We start from the raw sequence: 19,199 nt of genomic DNA on the forward strand, positions 1-19,199 counted from the left end.
CCGCCAGCCCCTCCGAGCGCTCAACCTGCAGCTAGAGGCGGCTGCGTGGGAAAAAACCCTGCGGGAAGGGACGGCACCGTGGGGCTGCTGGTGCCCGGATCTCAGCCCTGCCGTGGGCTTCGGCCGGAGGCGCCGGCTCGGCCGGGCGCGGGGCAGGAAGCGGCGGGGCGGTGACTGCTTCCCGTTCCGGGCGCTGCGCGCAGCCGCCGCCGCCGGGCCGGAGCGGTGGCCGGGCCCCGCCGCGCTGCCATGGCGCCGAGGCGGCGTCCGAGCCTGGCCGCGGCGGGCTCCCTGCTGCCGCTGCTGTGTGCCCTGGTCCGCGCCGCCGACGACGCCAGCGCCGGCCGGGTAGGTGCGGGAGGGCAGCCCGGGGCGAGGCCGGGCGCTGAGCCGCTCTGCGCCGGGCGGCTCCCTGGGGCGGCCGGGCCGGCGGTGCCGTAGCTGGGAGCGGAGTACCGGGGACGGGCGGCCCGGTCCCGGTTCGTGCGCGGCGCTGGCTGCAAGGCTGGGCTCCTCCAGCTCTCCCGGGCTTCCTGTCGCCGTGCCTGGGCGCTGCTGCCCGCCGGCAGCCCTTCCTGCGTCTGCGGTAGGCCCTTCTCGTCCTGCCGCTCTCCGAGGCGGCCGGGCTGGGCTGGGGGGCTGCGAGGCTGGGCTGAGGTGCGCGGCCACGCTGGCTGGCAGCTGCTCTGTGCCCGAGCAGGCTGGCAGCTGGCAGGCGAGGGCGGCCGTGCCCGTCCTGCGCGCGCTTGGCCAACAGCCGCCCGGGAGCGGAGTCCTTCGGTGCCTGTGCGGGCACCGAGCGGCGTCCCCGCTGTGGCGGCCGAGCCTGGCCTGGAGGGAAGGGGAAGAGGTGAGAGCAGCCTCCCTCAGCGCTGGAGCGGTTCGTGTGCCTTGCCCTTGCCGCTCAAGGACAGCTTCTTTTGGTCAGGCTGAAGGGCTGCGGGTGCCAGCACTCCGTGTTTGTCAGAGCCCAGGACCGGAGCTCACGGCAGTGCTAGCAAAGGTTTGCTCTCCAAACAGTTCTGCAGCTTGGCTTTGCGCTGAGCCCTGGGTGATGGCTCTGTTGCATATGCTGCGTGGCCATTTATTTGGTGAACTTTAATATGTCCCCTGCGGGGACAGGCTGAAAGAGCTGGAGCTGTTCAGTGTGGAGAAGAGAAGGCTCCAGGGAGAGCTCAGAGCAGCCTTGCAGTACCTGAAGGGGATCCAGAGAGCTGGGGAGGGACTTTGGGCAAGGGCTGGGAGTGCCAGGATAAGGGACAATGGATTGAATCTTGAGGGGGGCAGATTGAGACCGGAGATTAGGAAGAAATTGTTGGCAGTGAGGCTGGGGAGGCTCTGGCACAGGCTGCCCAGGGAGGCTGTGGCTGCCTCCTGCCTGGAGGTGTTCAGGGCCAGGCTGGATGAGGCCTTGAGCAAGCTGTGCTGGTGGGAGGGGTCCCTGCCCATGGCAGGGGGTTTGGGACTAGATGATCTTTAAGGTCCTTTCCAACCCAAACCATGATATGAAGAAGTGGCCAGTCTCTCTCTATGAATATGCCTGACCCAGATGCTGTCTTACACCTTCTCACCTTCTTTCTTCTGCTTTGGAAGCAACTTCCCCCCTGCCCCCCTTTTGTCCCTATCCATTCTAGTATATCTTTCTGTTGCCACAAAGAAGTGGAGATTGTTTTCTCTGTTGTGCTCCTCTTGACCTGCACCCCTTTTCTGCTGCTGTGTTATGTTAGGAGAGGATGTGCCCCTCAGAGTATCACAGTACATTCATTAGAGGTTGGAAGGGACCTCCAGAGATCACTGGGTCAAACCCCCCTGCCAAAAGCAGGATCACCCAGGGTAGTCTGCACTGAAATTCATCCAGGTGGGTTTTGAATGTGTCCAGAGAAGGAAACTCCACAACCTCTCTGGGCAGCCTTCTCCAGTGCTTTGTCTGTCCTGTGCTCAGCACTGCTCAGGCCACACCTTGAGTCCTGTGTCCAGTTCTAGGCTCCTTAATTCAAGAAAGATGTTGAGTTGCTGGAAGGTGTCCAGAGAAGGGCAACAAAGCTGGGGAGGGGTCTGGAGCACAGCCCTGTGAGGAGAGGCTGAGGGAGCTGGGGTTGCTTAGCCTGGAGAAGAGGAGGCTCAGGGGAGACCTCATTGCTCTCTACAACTACCTGAAGGGAGGTTGGAGCCAGGTGGGGGTTGGTCTCTTCTCCCAGGCAGCCAGCAGCAGAACAAGAGGACACAGTCTCAAGCTGTGCAGGGGGAAGCTTAGGCCTGAGCTTTGAAAGAAGTTCTTCTCAGAAAGAGAGATTGGCTGCCCAGGGAGGTGGTGGAGTCACTATCCCTGGAGGTGCTTAAGAAAAGCCTGGATGAGGCACTTAGTGCCATGGTCTAGTTGTTAGATAGGGTTGGGTGATCACTTGGACTTGATGATCTTGGAGGTGCCTTCCAGCCTGGCTGATTCTGTGATTCAGTCTCTGCCCTCCTCTGCCCCCTGCTCTGAGCGGTCAGGCTGCCAGGGTGAGAGCAGCACATGCAGATGATTCATCATCAGTCCAGCACTTGAGTGTCGAGGACTGTGTCCTGGCAGTCAGGTGGGTTGTCCTGGTGGCTGGAGAGAGCATCCAGGGTCTGTGTGTGTCTCTCATAGCAATTCTGGTGTAAGTGTTGAATAGGAGGCCTGGGGGTAGTGGGCAGGAGAAAGCAGCTGTGGGGTGTGTGCAGGAAGTCACAGTGCAAAGTTTCTGAAGCAGCTCTTCCCTTCAGGTTTGTTACCATTTGCACTTGATGGTGAATTGATGAGCTGGTTTATTGTGCCCTCAGAGTTGGGGGGCAGAGAAAGGGAAGGGAAAAAATACACTCCTGAATTCAAGGGTGTTTTTGCAAGTGCTGTCCTTAGCATCCTGACAAGTCTGAGGTGGTTTTAGCTGAAGCTGCATTTTGGGAGGGAGGCAAGGAACGGGGACAAAGCTCCAGGAGGAGAGTTGGCTCTTTTCCTATTCTAACCATGTGGTAGGTGTCTGCTGTTAGTAGAGGAAAAGTCTGTCTAACCAGAGCCCCTCCAGGCTTTCAGAGTGGGATTTTTGGTGTTAGTTGGAGGTTTTAAGGGAGATATTGCTGTGCTCAGTGCAAGTGTAAAGCTCAGCCAGCGCTGGTGGGGATTGCCCTGGGCCGTTCACAGAACCTTAGAGGTTGGAAGGGACCTCCAGAGATCATCCAATCCAACCCCCCTGCCAAAAGCAGGATCCCTTAGGGTGGTCTGCACAGGAATTCATCTAGGTGGGTTTTGAAAGTCTCCAGGGAAGGAGACTCCACAACCCCTCTGGGCAGCCTGCTCCAGGGCTCTGTGACCCTCACGGCAAAGAATTTTCTCCTCTTGTTGAGGTGAAACCTTCTGTGTTCAAGTTTGTATCCACTGTCACTGTTCCTTGGCTTATTACTGTGCACCACTGAAAAGAGCTTGGCCCCCTCCATGACACCCCCCCTTAGATATTGATAGACATTGATCAGATCCCCTTTCAGCCTTCTCCTCTCCAGATTAAAGAGCCCCAGGGCTCAGTCTCTCTCCATAGGGGAGACACTCAAGTCCCCTAATCATCCTTGTGGCTCTCCCTTGGACTCTCTCCAGCAGGTCTCTGTCTCTCTTGAGCTGGGGAGGCCAGCACTGGACACAGTATTGCAGGAGTGCTCTCATCAGTGCAGAGGAGAGGGGGAGAAGAACCTCCCTAGCCCTGCTGGCCACACTTTTCTTGCTGCCCCCCAGGATGCCCTTGGCTCTCTTGGCCCCCAGGGCACACTGCTGTCCCATGCAGAACTTGCTGCCCACCAGCACTCCAAGGTCTTGCTCTGTGGAGCATTCAGCTGCTTGCTTGGGGTCTGGAGGCAGCAGTAGGTGGTGGACAGTGGGTTACTGGGAGTGTGCTGCTGTGGGCACTGAGAAGTCTCATGATGCAAGTTGACAGTGCACAGGAGGTGTCTGGAACAAGGACAGGGCTTCCTGGGAATTTCTAGTGCTCCAAAGGACGGCAATCACTGCGCCTGAAGGACGGCCAAGGGCTCAGGCCCACCCAGCATCGAGTTAGGAAGGGCAGGTCCTGCCTGAGCAACCTGAGCTCCTTCCATGCCCAGGGCACTGCCTGGTGGCTGTGGGGAGGCCTGTGGATGTGGTCTACCTGGACTTCATCAAGGCCTTTGACACTGTCCCTCACAGCAAACTCCTGGCTAAGCTGTCAGCCCCTGGCTTGGCCAGCAGCAACTCTGAGCTGGGTTAGGAACTGGCTGGAGGCTGAGCCCAGAGAGGGGTGGTGAATGGTGCCACAGCCAGCTGGCAGCCAGGCCCCAGTGGTGTGCCCCAGGGAGCAGTGCTGGGCCCTGTGCTCTCTAACATCTTCAGTGATGATCTGGAGGAGGGCATTGAGTCAGTCAGCAGCAATTGTGCAGCTGACAGCAAGCTGGGGGCAGGAGTTGGTCAGTCAGAGGGCAGAAGGGCTCTGCAGAGGGACCTTGCCAGGCTGGGCAGATGGGCAGAGCCCAACAGGATGGCATTCAACAAGTCCAAGTGCCGAGTGCTGCACTTTGGCCACAGCAACCCCAGGCAGAGCTACAGGCTGGGGTCAGAGTGGCTGAGAGCAGCCAGGCAGAGAGGGACCTGGGGGTGCTGATTGACAGCTGCCTGAACATGAGCCAGCAGTGTGCCCAGGAGGGCAAGAAAGCCAGTGGCATCCTGGCCTGCATCAGGATGAGTGGCCAGCAGGAGCAGGGAAGTCATTGTGCCCTGGACTCAGCACTGGTTAGGCTGCACCTGGAGTCCTGTGTCCAGTTCTGGGCTCCTCAGTTTAGGAAGGACATTGAGAGACTTGAAGGTGTCCAGAGAAGGGCAACAAAGCTGGGGAGGGGTCTGGAGCACAGCCCTGTGAGGAGAGGCTGAGGGAGCTGTGTAGGAAAGCAGAAAGTATCTATGGAAGGTTTCAGGACAAGAAAGAACGACAGGCCACTGATACTGGAAGGATGGCTTGATGATAAGGAAGAGCTGACCGTGGTAAACAACCTGATGTGCCAGACAAGAGGACGCTTGCCTCCATGCTGGAGAAGACCAACCTGATATGGGATGAAGATAACAATGGACAGCTGCATATCAAATGAGAAAGCCCAGTTAGCAGCAGTGGTGCAAGAATGTCAGGGAATTGCTTACCCTGCCCGATTTTTTCTATATAAGCTGCTTGTTCTGTGCCAATAAACGATTCCTGCCTCACCACCAAGGAGTCCATGCGTGCCTTCCAAAAGAGCTGGGGTTGCTTAGCCTGGAGAGGAGGAGGCTCAGGGAAGACCTTCTTGCTCTCTACAACTACCTGAAAGGTGGTTGTAGCCAGGAAGGAGTTGGTCTCTTCTCCCAGGCAGCCAGCACCAGAACAAGAGGACACAGTCTCAAGCTGTGCCAGGGGAGGTTTAGGCTGGAGGTGAGGAGAAAGTTCTTCACTGAGAGAGTTGTTGGCCATTGGGATGTGCTGCCCATGGAGGTGGTGGAGTCCCCATCCCTGGAAGTGTTCAAGAGGGCATTGGATGTGGCACTTGGTGCCATGGGTTAGCCATGAGGTCTGTGGTGCCAGGTTGGACTCGATGATCTTTGAGGTCTCTTCCAACCTTAGTGATACTGTAAGGCTACTCCAGTTACTCAGTAGGGATGACAGCCAGGTTTAATTGGCATTGTGCTGTCAGAAGTCTTCAGCCCTTCCTGAGGAGCAGATGATATTACCAAACCTAACCACAAATCAGATGGTTGGGGTTTTTTTTTTGGGTTTGGGGAGGGGGGGAGGCTAGTTCATCACCTTTGCTGTTGAGGGAATGCTCTGATCTGTTCAGCTGAAACCTAATGGTGGCATCCTTCTGTCTGTCTCTTTCTTTTCCAGGGCTGGTTAAAAGCTTACGGCTACTTGCTTCCATCTGACAGCCCAATGTCTGCCTTGCAGTCAGGAAAAGCTGTGCAGTCTGCAGTTGCCACTATGCAGCAGTTCTATGGGATCCCAGTGACAGGAGTTTTGGACCAGACAACCATTGAGTAAGATGAACGTGGCCTAATTGTGCCTTTCCCTTTCTCAGCACCTTGTCCTATTAGCTGGGTGATTACTCCAGCTGCAAGAAGCCCTCACAAGGGAAAAATTTGACTGACTCAGCCAGAGAAGTCTTGATTATGAAAAGGTGTCCCTGATGAAAACATGTGGCCAGCTCCACCTTTTCCTTTGGCTGGCAGCACTGTGTGTGAGTGTGAGCAGGAGCTCTTGTTAAATGTCATTCTTTGTTTGTGGGTCCCCACTGCTGGTGTGCAGGCAAAACATGAATCCCCTCAGCCTCTGCAAGTGGAGAACATCAAGGCTTTCATTTCTTTCCACCTCTCTCTGGGTTTAGGTGAAAACCTGGGTCTAGAAATGGCTTCTAATGCATTTCTTCCACGGATTCTGAGTTGTGGAGCTCCATAGATGGTGTTTGGGAAGATCTCTTGTTCTGGGCTGAAGTGAGTTGTTGCAGTTTGATGACAAATAGTCAAAGCTGCTTAGCTGCTAGTAGTTGCCATTTGTTGGGCATTAGATGTTCTCTGCTGTGTGTTATTTGTTGTGATCATGGCTTGATGGCCCCAGTCACAAATCACCTAAGCTGGAGGGGACTTTATTCTGTGGAGGCCTTTAGTCTGCTCTTCAGGGGGTACTGGGAAGTGTGGAAGTTTGGTGCTGCTAACTTAGCAGGGCAGGCTTCCTGTCCTCTGACTGCATGGATGTTGTGCACTGGTAAGTCTGCATGCTGCTGGCCTGGACTGGGGGAGTGTCTCTTAACTGAAGTACAATGCAGATAAGGGTTTGCTAGTGTTTTCTAGGAGAAAGAAGCATCTCATGGTGAGCTAAAAAAGAAAGCACAAATAGTAGCTCTTGCTTATGCCCTGCCTGAGAGTTTCCCCTTGACCTTAATGCATTAGCAAACCCTTTGAAAGTGTGCTCTAGTTCTTCTTCTCTCCTCATGCCACTCTGCTGGCATAAAGGACACAGTAACACAAAGGAAAGGGAGCACAGCATCACCAAGGGGTGTGAAGAACAAAGGGCTTTGATTGTGTGCTTTCCAGTCTACAAGAAGAGGGGGAAACAAAGGAAACAGTGAATTAGGAGGGAAGGGATCATCCTGGACTGGCAGTGCCTCTGCAGTGAGTGTAACATTCCTCCCTTTGGCTCCCAGGAGCAGCCCTGGTTCTCCACTAAGTGACAGGGATAATCCTGTTTGTTTGTTTGCTTTTCAGATGAGCTGAAGATGAAATGCTTTTTCAAGGTGGGGATTTTGCATCTGAGATCTTTTTGCCATTAACAAGCACAGGGTGTTATGGGGAGCCAGAGAGCAAGGCTGTGTATGTCCAGCTGGTGTGTAGAAGCTTGCAGTTGGAATGCTTAAGAGCTGGGAGGGGGAGAGGGAAGAAGAGGCTGTGGTATTGGGGTGCTGATTTGGAAAGTTAGGGAGATGCTTCTGCTGCCCTGTGGGTGGCAGGAGGAGGGACTAAATGGTGTGTGAGAGCCCCTGCTTCAGTTCAGAAGTGTTTTTGTGCAGGGAAGGAAGGTGTTGCCCATGTCTCACTGAACTTATATATGGGTGTCCTGGTTTTGCTGGGGCAGAATCCTAGGCCAGCCGTAGGCTGCAGGCCAGGAGCTACTTGGAGTCAGCCAGGACCTGAGCTGGCTACAGATGTCCCAGAGCACACTCAGTGTACAGGGGTGTCCCAGACCACACTCAGTGGCAAATTTGCTGAGAGCAGGAGCTTCCTGCTTGAGGCTTTCCTCTTGGGCTCCTCCTGACCCTGCTCCTCTTCCTTCTCCTGAGGGCTGCCTTCCCATGCAGTGTGCTCACTGCACCTTTGCTGGGCTGAGGATAACTCTGGGTGCTTTCTATTGACAATGGCATCAGTTGGGCTGGTTCATTAAATCCACTTTCAGTTCAACCTGTGGCTCTTCTCTCCTTTTTCTCATTCTCCTCCTCTGCTGGGGAGAGGTCATAAGGCAACTGCCAGAGTTTAGCCCTGGCTAAATGTAGACAATGGGCAGAGTTTAATTGGTGCCTGAACATGCAAAGGCTGACAAGAGAAAAGCCTGGATGGTTCCCTCTTCTGAGAGTGGAGTCTCTGAAGGCTTGAAAGCTCAGCTGTAAGCAGGCAGGGTGTGCTTTGCAGGCAGGTTTGGTTGCTCTGCCTCCGTCTGTCCTGAGCCAGTAGGTCCATCTGTTGTCCAGCAGGGTGGAGCAGGAGTACCCAGCTAGAAATGACATGAGTGGAAGAGGAGGTCCTAGCTGCTCTTAGCAGTGGGTCTGGGTTTTGAGTTGGAGGGCCCTGTCTAGCTGGCCCTTTTTGGGCTGTCAGCTCCTCAGACCTGGTTGTGGAGGCTGAGTAAAAGCAGATCTGGCAAGGCAGACTGGCACTGAGCTCTGAACTACTTGGTCATTTGCTCAGCTGTTACTTCAGCCTGTTAGGAGTGTTGAGATTGCAGTTATGGATTTTCTGTCACTTCTGACAGTGCTCTGTCCCTTTAAAGCAACTGTAGGAGCAGTCAGAGTGTAGAGTTTCTATTTTCTGTGGTTTCTTTGCTTGCAACCAATTCTGCATGTTCTATTTACACTTAGAGGGGAAGCCTAAAGCTTTTCATCTCCTTCCAACACACCACCAAATCCTGAGCCTGCTCTTTCCTCCAAGAGTGGCAACCCAAGTGTGTGGAAGTTCTCATGCAGGCACAGGCAGTGGGAATTAGCAATCACAGAACAGTAGGGGTTGGAAGGGATCTCTGGAGGTCAAGTCCAAGCCCCCAGACAGAGCAGGGTCACCCAGTGGAGGTCACACAGGAACACATCCAGATGGGGCTTGAAAGCCTCCAGAGAAGGAGACTCCACAACCTCTCTGGGCAGTCTGCTTCAAGGCTTCAGCACACTTGAAGAAGTTTCTCCTCATGTTGAGGTGGAACCTCCTGGGTTGCAGTTTGTGTCCCCTGCTCCTTGTCCTGTCCCAGGACAGCACTGAGCAGAGCCTGGCCCCTGCTGCTTGGCACCACCCTGCAGATGTTTGTAACCACTGATCAGATCTCTCAGCCTTCACTTCTCCACTCTAAACAGTCCCAGGGCTCTCAGCCTTTCCTCATCAGACAGATGTTCCAGTCTCTTCAGCATCCTCATAGCCTCCTTTGGAGCCTCCCTGTCCCTCTGGAACTGGAGAGACCTAAACCTGACACAGTACTCCAGATGAGGCCTCACCAGAGCTGAGTAGAGGTGGAGGAGAACCTCCCTTGACCTGCTGGCCACAGTCTTCTTAATGCACCCCAGGAGACCATTGGCCTTCTTGGCCAGCAGGGCACATTTCTGTCCCATGGAGAACTAACTTACCGTGTCCAGTTCTGGGCCCCTCAGGTTAGGAAAGAGGTTGAGCTGCTGGAAGGTGTCCAGAGAAGGGCAACAAAGCTGGGGAGGGGTCTGGGGCACAGCCCTGTGAGGAGAGGCTGAGGGAGCTGGGGTTGCTTAGCCTGGAGAAGAGGAGGCTCAGGGGAGACCTTCTTGCTCTCTGCAACTCCCTGCAGGGAGGTTGGAGCCAGGTGGGGATTGGTCTCTTCTGCCAGGCACCCAGCACCAGAACAAGAGGACACAGTCTCAAGCTGTGCCAGGGGAGGTTCAGGCTAGAGGTGAGGAAGAAATTCTTCCCAGCAAGAGAGATTGGCCCTGGGGATGTGCTGCCCAGGGAGGTGGTGGAGTCCCCATCCCTGGAGGTGTTTAGGAAGAGACTGGATGGGGTGCTTGATGCCAGGGTTTAGTTGATTAGATGGTGTTGGGTGACAGGTTGGACTTGATGATCTCAAAGGTCTCTTCCAGCCTGGTCTGGTCTATTCTATTCTGTTTGTCCAGCAGGACTCCAAGGCCCTTCTCCATGGAGCTGCTTTCCAGCAGGTCAGCCTCTAATCTGCACTGGTGTCTGGTGGTGTTCCTTCCTACACTGGTGGTGCTTACTGGTAGCTGAAAGGAAGGTGGGGTTGGGGGATGGTGTTCAGCAGAGGTACAGGCTGAGGCTGTGAAGTTTTCCTGTAATGAGAGCAGGGGAGATACATGAAACATCTCCTCATAGCCTGCTTTGACCCTGCCTCAGCAAGGGCATGGTGCTGGGAGAGCTGTGCTGGCACCTCACAGAAGTGGTGGCTGCTGTGTTTGTCACAATCAATCACATGGCACTGGAGGAAACCAGGAATAATCTTACTTGTGTTATAAGTGGTTTGTATTTTGTCTTGAGCCTGTTGTGTAGCTTCTTCACCTTGGGATGCAAGATCACAGAACTGTCAGGGTTGGAAGGGACCTCAAGGCTCAGCCAGTCCCAACCCCTCTGCCATGGGCAGGTACACCTCACACCACAGCAGGTTGCCAGGAGCCACATTCAACCTGGCCTTAACAAACCTCCAGGGGTGAGGCTTCCACCACCTCCCTGGGCAGCCTGTGCCAGGCTCTCACCACCCTCATGGGGAACAACTTCTTCCTCACATCCAAGCTCAATCTCCCCATTTCTATTTTGCTTCATCCCCCCCAGTCCTATCCCTCCCTGACCCCCTCCAAAGTCCCTCCCCAGCTTGCTTGGAGCCCCCTGCAGATCCTGGAAGGCCACCAGAAGGTCTCCTGGGAGCCTTCTCCTCTCCAGCCTGCACAACCCCAACTCTCTCAGGCTGGCTCCAGAGCAGAGCAGCTCCAGCCCTCTGCTCCTCCTCCTGGCCCTGCTCTGGACACCTTCCAGCCCCTCCAGAGCCTTCCTGGCACAGAGGCTGCAGAGCTGGCCCCAGAGCTGCAGCTGTGGGCTCAGCAGAGTGGAGCAGAGGGGCAGAATCCCCTCCCTCACCTTGCTGGCCACTGCCAGCAGCTCAAAAGCAGGAGACTGAGAGTGGCAGCTTCCTCTGTTTAGGAACCTTGCAAGGTGAGGGGCTTGGCCCCTGAGCTGGGGAGAGCAGCTCTGCCTGGACAGGAGCTGGGTGTCACTGCTTTGGGAAGTTACCTCTCTGCATACCAAGCAGCTGGAGGAGTGCAACAGTCTGGGTGTGTACAAGTGCCAGGTATAAATGTTGGTGACCCAGTGTTATTGGTGCCCTCATGTAAAAACCAAACAGAACAGGGAGGGCTGGGAAGCAGCCTTAAGTAGCTGAATGCTGCTTGAAGTCCCTGGCTTCTGTTGTTTCTGATGGGAGCTGTTCTGATAAAGCCCCTAGAACTCAGAAAGGGTTATCCACACTGCTGAGTGGGGAATGGCAGTCAAACCCAGCTGCTGAAAGCAGGTCAGTGGCTGCAAGCTCCAGCTTTGTGGTTGCTTCTCCATAGATTTCTCCTGCTGAGAAAAGCATAGATGGCTGGGCTTGGACCCTGGCCCACGTGGCTGGAGCAGGGCCCCTGTGCCTGGGAAGCAATCTGAACCAGAGAACTGCTCCAGATAAATCTCCTCAGCTTGTCATTAGCACAGGCTGTTGACAGCTTGAATATTGCTTAGCTCTGCCCAAGCAGCCAGGGTGTTCCCCTAGGTCTGCTTCAGGAGGTGTGCAGCTGAATTCTGGAGCAAACTTCGGTAGGAGATGGGGGCAGGGCCAAGTGTAATGATGTTGAGAGGGGAGTTGGGCAGCTGTGGGTAGCCTGAGTCTATCAGCAGCTCTGCAAATGCTGATACTTGGGTGCTTGGCTTCAAGAAGCCTCTAAAGCCCAGAGTGCCAACATTGCAGCTTGCCTCTGGAACAGCCTGACCTGCCCTCTGCCTGCCCATTGTGATGGAGCTGGCACAGGGAGGTGGTTTCAGGCTATGCCTTTAAAGCAGCCTGGAACAGCCTGCCCTGCCCTGCCCTCTGCCTGCCCATTGTGATGGAGCTGGCACAGGGAGGTGGTTTCAGGCTATGCCTTTAAAGCAGCCTGGAACAGCCTGCCCTGCCCTGCCCTCTGCCTGCCCATTGTGATGGAGCTGGCACAGGGAGGTGGTTTCAGGCTATGCTTTTAAAACAGCCTGGAACAGCCTGCCCTGCCCTGCCCTCTGCCTGCCCATTGTGATGGAGCTGGCACAGGGAGGTGGTTTCAGGCTATGCTTTTAAAACAGCCTGGAACAGCCTGCCCTGCCCTGCCCTCTGCCTGCCCATTGTGATGGAGCTGGCACAGGGAGGTGGTTTCAGGCTATGCTTTTAAAACAGCCTGGAACAGCCTGCCCTGCCCTGCCTTCTGCCTGCCCATTGTGATGGAGCTGGCACAGGGAGGTTGGTTTTAGGCTATCCCTTTAAAATTTAGTTACAGATTTTGAGCAGAAAAGTAGGAAAAAATATAAATAAATCAGCATTGGGTGTAAAAAGGAAAAGAAAAGAATATTCTGAACAAATTCATTGGGTAAACGCCTAGAATAAGAGGAGCTGTACCATAACAAGTCCTCCCTTTTCTCTTCTGATCTCTGGCTGGTTTTGCTTTGCTCAGGAAAGAGAACCTGCTTTGGCTGGCCTTGGCTAAGTCTAACTTCTCTGCTCCTTAATAGAGCAGAGTAGAGTAGGGTAGAGTAGAATAGAGTAGGGTAGGGTAGAGTAGAGTAGAATAGAGTAGAGTAGAGTAGAATTAACCAGGCTGGAAAAGACCTTCAAGATCAAGTCCAACCTGTCAATCAGCACCATCTGATCAACCAACATGGATTTAGGAACCAGCCAACATGGATTTAGGAAGGGCAGGTCCTGCCTCTCCAACCTGATCTCCTTCTATGATCAGGTGACTGTCTGGTGGATGTGGGGCAGGCTGTGGATGTGGTCTACCTGGACTGCACCAAGGCCTTTGACACCGTCCCCCACAGCAAACTTCTGGCTAAGCTGTCTGCTCGTGGCTTGGAGCACTACACTCTGAGCTGGGTTAGGAACTGGCTGGAGGCTGAGCCCAGAGAGTGGTGGTGAATGGTGCCACAGCCAGCTGGCAGCCAGGCCCCAGTGGTGTGCCCCAGGGAGCAGTGCTGGGCCCTGTGCTCTTTAACATCTTCAGTGATGATTTGGATGAAGGGATTGAGTCAGTCATCAGCAAGTTTGCAGATGACACCAAGTTAGGAGCAGATGTTGGTTGGTAGAGGGTAGAAAGGCTCTGCAGAGGGACCTCAACCGACTGGACAGATGGGCAGAGCCCAACAGGATGGCATTCAACAAGTCCAAGTGCCAGGGGCTGCACTTTGGCTACGGCAACCCCATGCAGAGCTACAGGCTGGGGTCAGAGTGGCTGAGAGCTGCCAAACAGAGAGGGACCTGGGGGTGCTGATCGACAGCCGCCTGAATGTGAGCCAGCAGTGTGCCCAGGTGGCCAAGAGGGCCAATGGCATCCTGGCCTGCATTAGGAATAGTGTGGCCAGCAGGAGCAGGGAAGTCATTGTGCCCCTGTACCCTGCACTGGTTAGGCCACACCTTGAGTCCTGTGTCCAGTTCTGGGCCCCTCAGTTTAAGAAGGACATTGAGACACTTGAAGGTGTCCAGAGAAGGGCAACAAAGCTGGGGAGAGGCCTTGAACACAACCCTGTGAGGAGAGGCTGAGAGAGCTGGGATTGTTTAGTCTGGAGAAGAGGAGGCTCAGGGGTGACCTCATTGCCCTCTACAACTACCTGAAGGGAGGTTGTAGCCAGGAAGGGGTTGGTCTCTTCTCCCAGGCACCCAGCACCAGAACAAGAGGACACAGTCTCAAGCTGTGCCAGGGGAGGTTTAGGCTGGAGGTGAGGAGAAAGTTCTTCACTGAGAGAGTCATTCGTCACTGGGATGTGCTGCCCAGGGAGGTGGTGGAGTCCCCATCCCTGGAGGGGTTCCAGAGGGGATTGGATGTGGCACTTGGTGCCATGGTCTAGTCATGAGGTCTCTGGTGACAGGTTTCACTCCATGATCTTTGAGGTCTCTTCCACCCTTGGTGGTTCTGTGATACTGTAACAGCTCAATGATGACAATGCTACAAAAGAGACAGATCCAGACTGCATCTGTGCAGGTACTGGGATCAAATTCTATCCACTCCCCTCCTTGTTACAGTGCTCCTGAGTCATTAAAAGCCACTCCAGTCCATAGCTCACTGAATCAGACTGAACAAGTCTGAGGCTTCCAGCTGTAAGGACCACAGCAGAACAATCTGAGAGTCACAGTCACCAAACTCTGTTAGCTCCTCCCCATAAGCCTTGACTCTTGATTGTCACCCCTGCTGCAGGAAGCAGTTGCCTGCCTGGCCAGGTGAAGAGGAAGAGCCAAGCAAGCTGCTCCATATACCACCATCAGAGAACTCAGCTCCCCTCCCCTGTCTCCTTTACTTCCAGCCTTAACACATCTTGCTTTTTTCTTGCACCAGCTTGAAGGTGGCCAAACTCTGTCCCAGGTTGCCCAGGGAAGTGACAGCATCTCCATCCTTGGAGGTATTCCAGACCCACCTGGGCAATCTGTTCTAGCTGTCCCTGTTTGAACAGGGGGCTGGAGTAAGTATCTCAAGAGGCCCATTCCAACCTAAATGATTCTCTGACGAGGAGAAGCAGCCTGTACCCCAAACACTGTCCCACCTGCTGGTGTGGGCACATCCAGAAGCCAGAAATGGCTCATGGAGGAACTCACCACTGCATGTGGCAGCAGGGCAAAAAGGAGAGCAGGATAGATGCAGAACTACAGGCACTGGCCTCCGAAGGTCCCAGCACAGCAACTTTCTGTTCAGGACACATTCCCCAGGATCTTACAGGACAGGAGAGCAGAGCTGAGCAAACAGGCTCTGGCCACAGCCTCCCAAGCACACTGACACTGCCTGGGCTTCTGCTGGTGACCCTGGCCCTGGCATTCTCCAGGCATTTTATGCATTTGATCCACTTACTCTGGTGGCACAGGCAAGGGTCACTGTGACTGGAGAAGAGGAGGCTCAGGGGTGACCTCATTGCCCTCTACAACTACCTGAAAGGTGGTTGTAGCCAGGAAGGGGTTGGTCTCTTCTCCCAGGCAGCCAGCACCAGAACAAGAGGACACAGTCTCAAGCTGTGCCAGGGGAGGTTTAGACTCGAGGTGAGGAGAAAGTTCTTCACCGAGCGAGTCGTTCGTCATTGGGATGTGCTGCCCAGGGAGGTGGTTGAGTCCCCATCCCTGGAGGTGTTCAAGAGGGGATTGGATGTGGCACTTGGTGCCATGGTCTAGTCATGGGGTCTGTGTTGATAGGTTGAACTTGATGATCCTTGAGGTCCTTTCCAACCTTAGTTATACTGTGATACTGTAACTAAACCATGGTTCCAAATGCTTCATCCAATCTCCTCTTAAACACCTCCAGGGATGGGGACTCCACCACCTCCCTGGGCAGCACATCCCCAGGGCCAATCTCTCTTGCTAGGAAGAATTTCTTCCTAACATCCAGCCTGAACCTCCCCTGGTGCAGCTTGAGACTGTGTCCTCTTGTTCTGCTTGCCTTATCTTGTTCCTTTTGTACAGGGGGGTAAGGGGGAGGCAGGGAGGGAGATGCCAGTAGCTTCCCCTGGTTCTTTGCCAGGGGAGTTCTTGTGCTGTTTATGTTGACTTTCAGGAAGGTGTCCAGAGGAGGGCAACAGGGTTGGTGAGGGGCTTGGAACACAAGCCCTATGGGGAGAGGCTGAGGCAGCTGGGGTTGCTTAGCCTGGAGAGGAGGAGACTCAGGGGAGACCTTCTTGCTCTCTAGAACTACTTGCAGGGAGGTTGTGGACAGGCAGAGGTTGGTCTCTTCTCCCAGGCAGCCAGCACCAGAACAAGAGGACACGGTCTCAAGCTGTGCCAGAGGAGGTTTAGGTAGCCCATTGGAATGTGCTGCCCAGGGAGGTGGTGGAGTCACCATCACTGGAGGTGTTCAGGAGGAGACTTGATGGGGTGCTTGGTGCCATGGGTTAGTTGATTAGGTGGAGTTGGATGATAGGTTGGACGTGATGATCTTGAAGTTCTCTACCAACCTGGTCTGGTCTGGTCTGGTCTGGTCTGGTCTGGTCTGGTCTGGTCTATTCTATTCTATTCTATTCTATTCTATTCTATTCTATTCTATTCTATTCTATTCTATTCTATTCTATTCTATTCTATTCTATTCTATTCTATTCTCTGTATAATATTGTGCCTCCTGGGTGTTTTGTACCTATTCACTGCATTCCTTTGTAGAGTGTAGTTCTTGCTTGTAAATGCAGCTTCATTTGCTTCTAGCTGAGTTGGTCTGGCAAAGTTCATGTTTGGGGGGGAAATTCAACCCACCACACACAGGGTGCCATGTTTTGAGGCTGGGGGCCTTTAAGAACACGGTGGGTTGAAACTACCCCCCAGAATAAAATTGCCAGACTAGCTCAGTGGAAGGCAAACAAAGCTTTTTACAAGCACAGCTGCCATCTAGAAATATGAAATGGAATCAGGATGTACTAAACATACAAGGCTGGACAGAAGGGCAGAGTCCAAGGACAGGAGATTTAATACATCCAAGTGCCAGGTTCTGCACATTGGCCACAGCAACCCCAGGCAGTGCTGCAGACTGGGGTCAGAGTGGCTGAGAGCAGCCAGGCAGAGAGGGACCTGGGGGTGCTGGTTGATGGCAGGCTGAACATGAGCCTGCAGTGTGCCCAGGGGGCCAAGAAGGCCAGTGGCATCCTGGCCTGCATCAGGAACAGTGTGGCCTGCAGGAGCAGGGAAGTCATTCTGCCCTGTGCTCAGCAGTGCTCAGGCCACACCTTGAGTCCTGTGTCCAGTTCTAGGCTCCTCAGTTTAAGAAGGACACTGAGAGACTTGAAGGTGTCCAGAGAAGGGCAACAAAGCTGGGGAGGGGTCTGGGGCACAGCCCTGTGAGGAGAGGCTGAGGGAGCTGCGGTTGCTTAGCCTGGAGAAGAGGAGGCTCAGGGGAGACCTTCTTGCTGTCTAGAACTCCCTGAAAGGAGGTTGGAGCCAGGTGGGGGTTGGTCTCTTCTCCCAGCCCCAGAACAAGAGGACACAGTCTCAAGCTGTGCCAGGGGAGGTTTAGGCTGGATGTTACGAAGAAATTCTTCCCAGACAGACAGATTGGTCCTGGGGATGTGCTGCCCAGGGAGGTGGTGGAGTCCCCATCCCTGGAGGTGTTCAGGAAGAGCCTGGATGAGGCACTTGGTGCTGTGGTTTAGTTGATCAGATGGTGTTGTGTGACAGGTTGGACTGGATGATCTCTGAGGTCTTTTCCAACCTATTCCACTCCATTCCACTCCATTCCACTCCATTCCATTCCATTCCATTCCATTCCATTCCATTCCATTCCATTCCATTCCATTCCATTCCATTCCATTCCATTCCATTCTTTCTGTTTGCAATTTATAAACCACGCCAGAACCCCTGTGGACAAAACCAGGGGTTACCAACAGCTTCCCCCTCCCTGCTCCCTTCCCCCACCCTATACAAGGTAAAGGAGAGGGAGGGAGAAGAGTAGAGAGTAGCTTGTGAGTGCTTAGCTACAACAAAGAACACAGCCAAGGTCAGCAACAGCTAAGCAAAAACACCCAGCCAGTATCTGCCAGAGTGAAGAAGCTGGAAAAGAAAGAAAGAGTTAGGTTACCCAGCTAACTTTAGAGCACTGGGATTATTTAGACCTTATCATTATTTCCCCTTTCCCAGCCAGTGCTAATTTGTTTACCTTCTATCATGTTTCTACTCAATCTGTGGAAACTTTTCCTAGGCACAGCTTAAAACTGCCACAAAGAACCATGAAGGTACAGACCTCCAGGAGGTCCAGAGAATCACAGAATCAATAAGGGGGGAAAAGACCTTTGAGATCAAGTCCAACCTGTCACCTAATACCTAACACCTCCTGACAACTAAACCCTGGCTCCAAGTGCCACATCCAATCCCTTGTTGAACACCTCCAGGGATGGGGACTCCACCACCTCCCTGGGCAGCACATCCCCAGGGCCAATCTCTCTTGCTGGGAAGAATTTCTTCCTAACATCCAGCCTAAACCTCCCCCTGGTGCTGCTTGAGACTGTGTCCTCTTGTTCTGCTGCTGGGGGCCTGGGAGAAGAGCCCAACCCCCACCTGGCTCCAACCTCCCTTCAGGGAGTTGGAGAGAGCAATGAAGTCTCCCCTGAGTCTCCTCCAGGCTAAGCAACCCCAGCTCCCTCAGCCTCTCCTCACAGGGCTGTGCCCCAAACCCCTCCCCAGCTTTGTTGCCCTTCTCTGGACACCTTCCAGCATCCCAACATCTTTCCTGACCTGAGGAGCCCAGAACTGCAGTGGGCAGTAGTGTCCTCCCTACTCTAGCCATGAGGTCTGTGGTGACAGGTTGGACTCGATGATCTTTGAGGTCTCTTCCAACCTTAGTGATACTGAATACTGAACTGGACAGAGGACTGCAGATGTGGCCTGAGCAGTGCTGAGCACAGGGCAGGATGAGCTCCCTGCTCCTGCTGGCCACACTCTTCCTGCTGCAGAGTGTCCAGAGGTGGACAGGAAATTGTAATCTGTTGTTATTTCATTCCCATAAGCCCTGCACCTCTACAAAACCAGACAGCACAAGCTGTTCTGCTCTTTTTCCCCTTTCCCTCTCTCTCTTTTTCTGATGCTGCTTCCTATCTTTTCAGTGCAGGGGAGCAAAGCCTTGAATGGCCTTGGCAGGGCCCTGGAGCTGCTGAGCTCAATTTTAGCTGTGTCACTTGGCTTTGGTATGGGGCTAGAGAGCCATGGTGGGGGTTGGGCATTTGAGGCTTGGATTTTTTGCCCTGTTGTGGAAGATGTTGTGGAAGCTTTGGCTTAATGAGCTTCTGTGTTAAGCCCAGACTATGGAGTGTGTGTATTTTGTATGCTCTGCACTGTAGCATGTAGTTTATGAATAGCACTTCCATTTAAACTTCCCTGTTCTATCCAATCCTTGTGTGCAGTGTTTCTTTCACTCCTTTGAGAGGGGTTAGAAGCCTTTCCCTGCTCCACAGGTGCAGGGAATTTGGCTGCCTTTGAGGGAATTCACAAATTGGGGTCTTTGTGCACTTGTGTTTGGCTTTGGCAGGGAGGTAATGTGTGTGGCAGCTGGTGTTCATCCAATGGCATCCTGGCCTGCAGCACGAAGAGTGTGGCCAGCAGGAGCAGGGAGCTCATCCTGCCCTGTGCTCAGCACTGCTCAGGCCACACCTGCAGTCCTGTGTCCAGCTCTGGGCTCCTCAGCTTAGGAAAGAGGTTGAGCTGCTGGAAGGTGTCCAGAGAAGGGCAACAAAGCTGGGGAGGGGTCTGGGGCAC

General features: G+C 54.1%; 1 protein-coding gene across 3 annotated transcripts in view; it reads left to right on the forward strand.

Annotated features, from left to right (window-relative positions):
* Positions 1-220: 220 nt before the first annotated feature.
* MMP24 (matrix metallopeptidase 24) overlaps positions 221-19,199 on the forward strand; it is a 72,064-nt gene continuing 53,085 nt past the window's right edge. For all 3 annotated transcript variants that reach the window (XM_068167372.1, XM_068167374.1, XM_068167373.1), the window contains exons 1-2: positions 221-348; positions 5,889-6,037. In XM_068167372.1, coding sequence (XP_068023473.1) covers positions 250-348; positions 5,889-6,037 — 248 coding nt within the window. In that variant the 5' untranslated portion in view covers positions 221-249. The remainder of the gene's footprint in view (positions 349-5,888; positions 6,038-19,199) is intronic.

The sequence above is a fragment of the Melanerpes formicivorus genome, unplaced genomic scaffold, assembly GCF_026170545.1.
Source record: "Melanerpes formicivorus ecotype bairdi unplaced genomic scaffold, bMelFor1.0.p_v2 SCAF_116, whole genome shotgun sequence".
Lineage (NCBI taxonomy): Eukaryota > Metazoa > Chordata > Aves > Piciformes > Picidae > Melanerpes > Melanerpes formicivorus.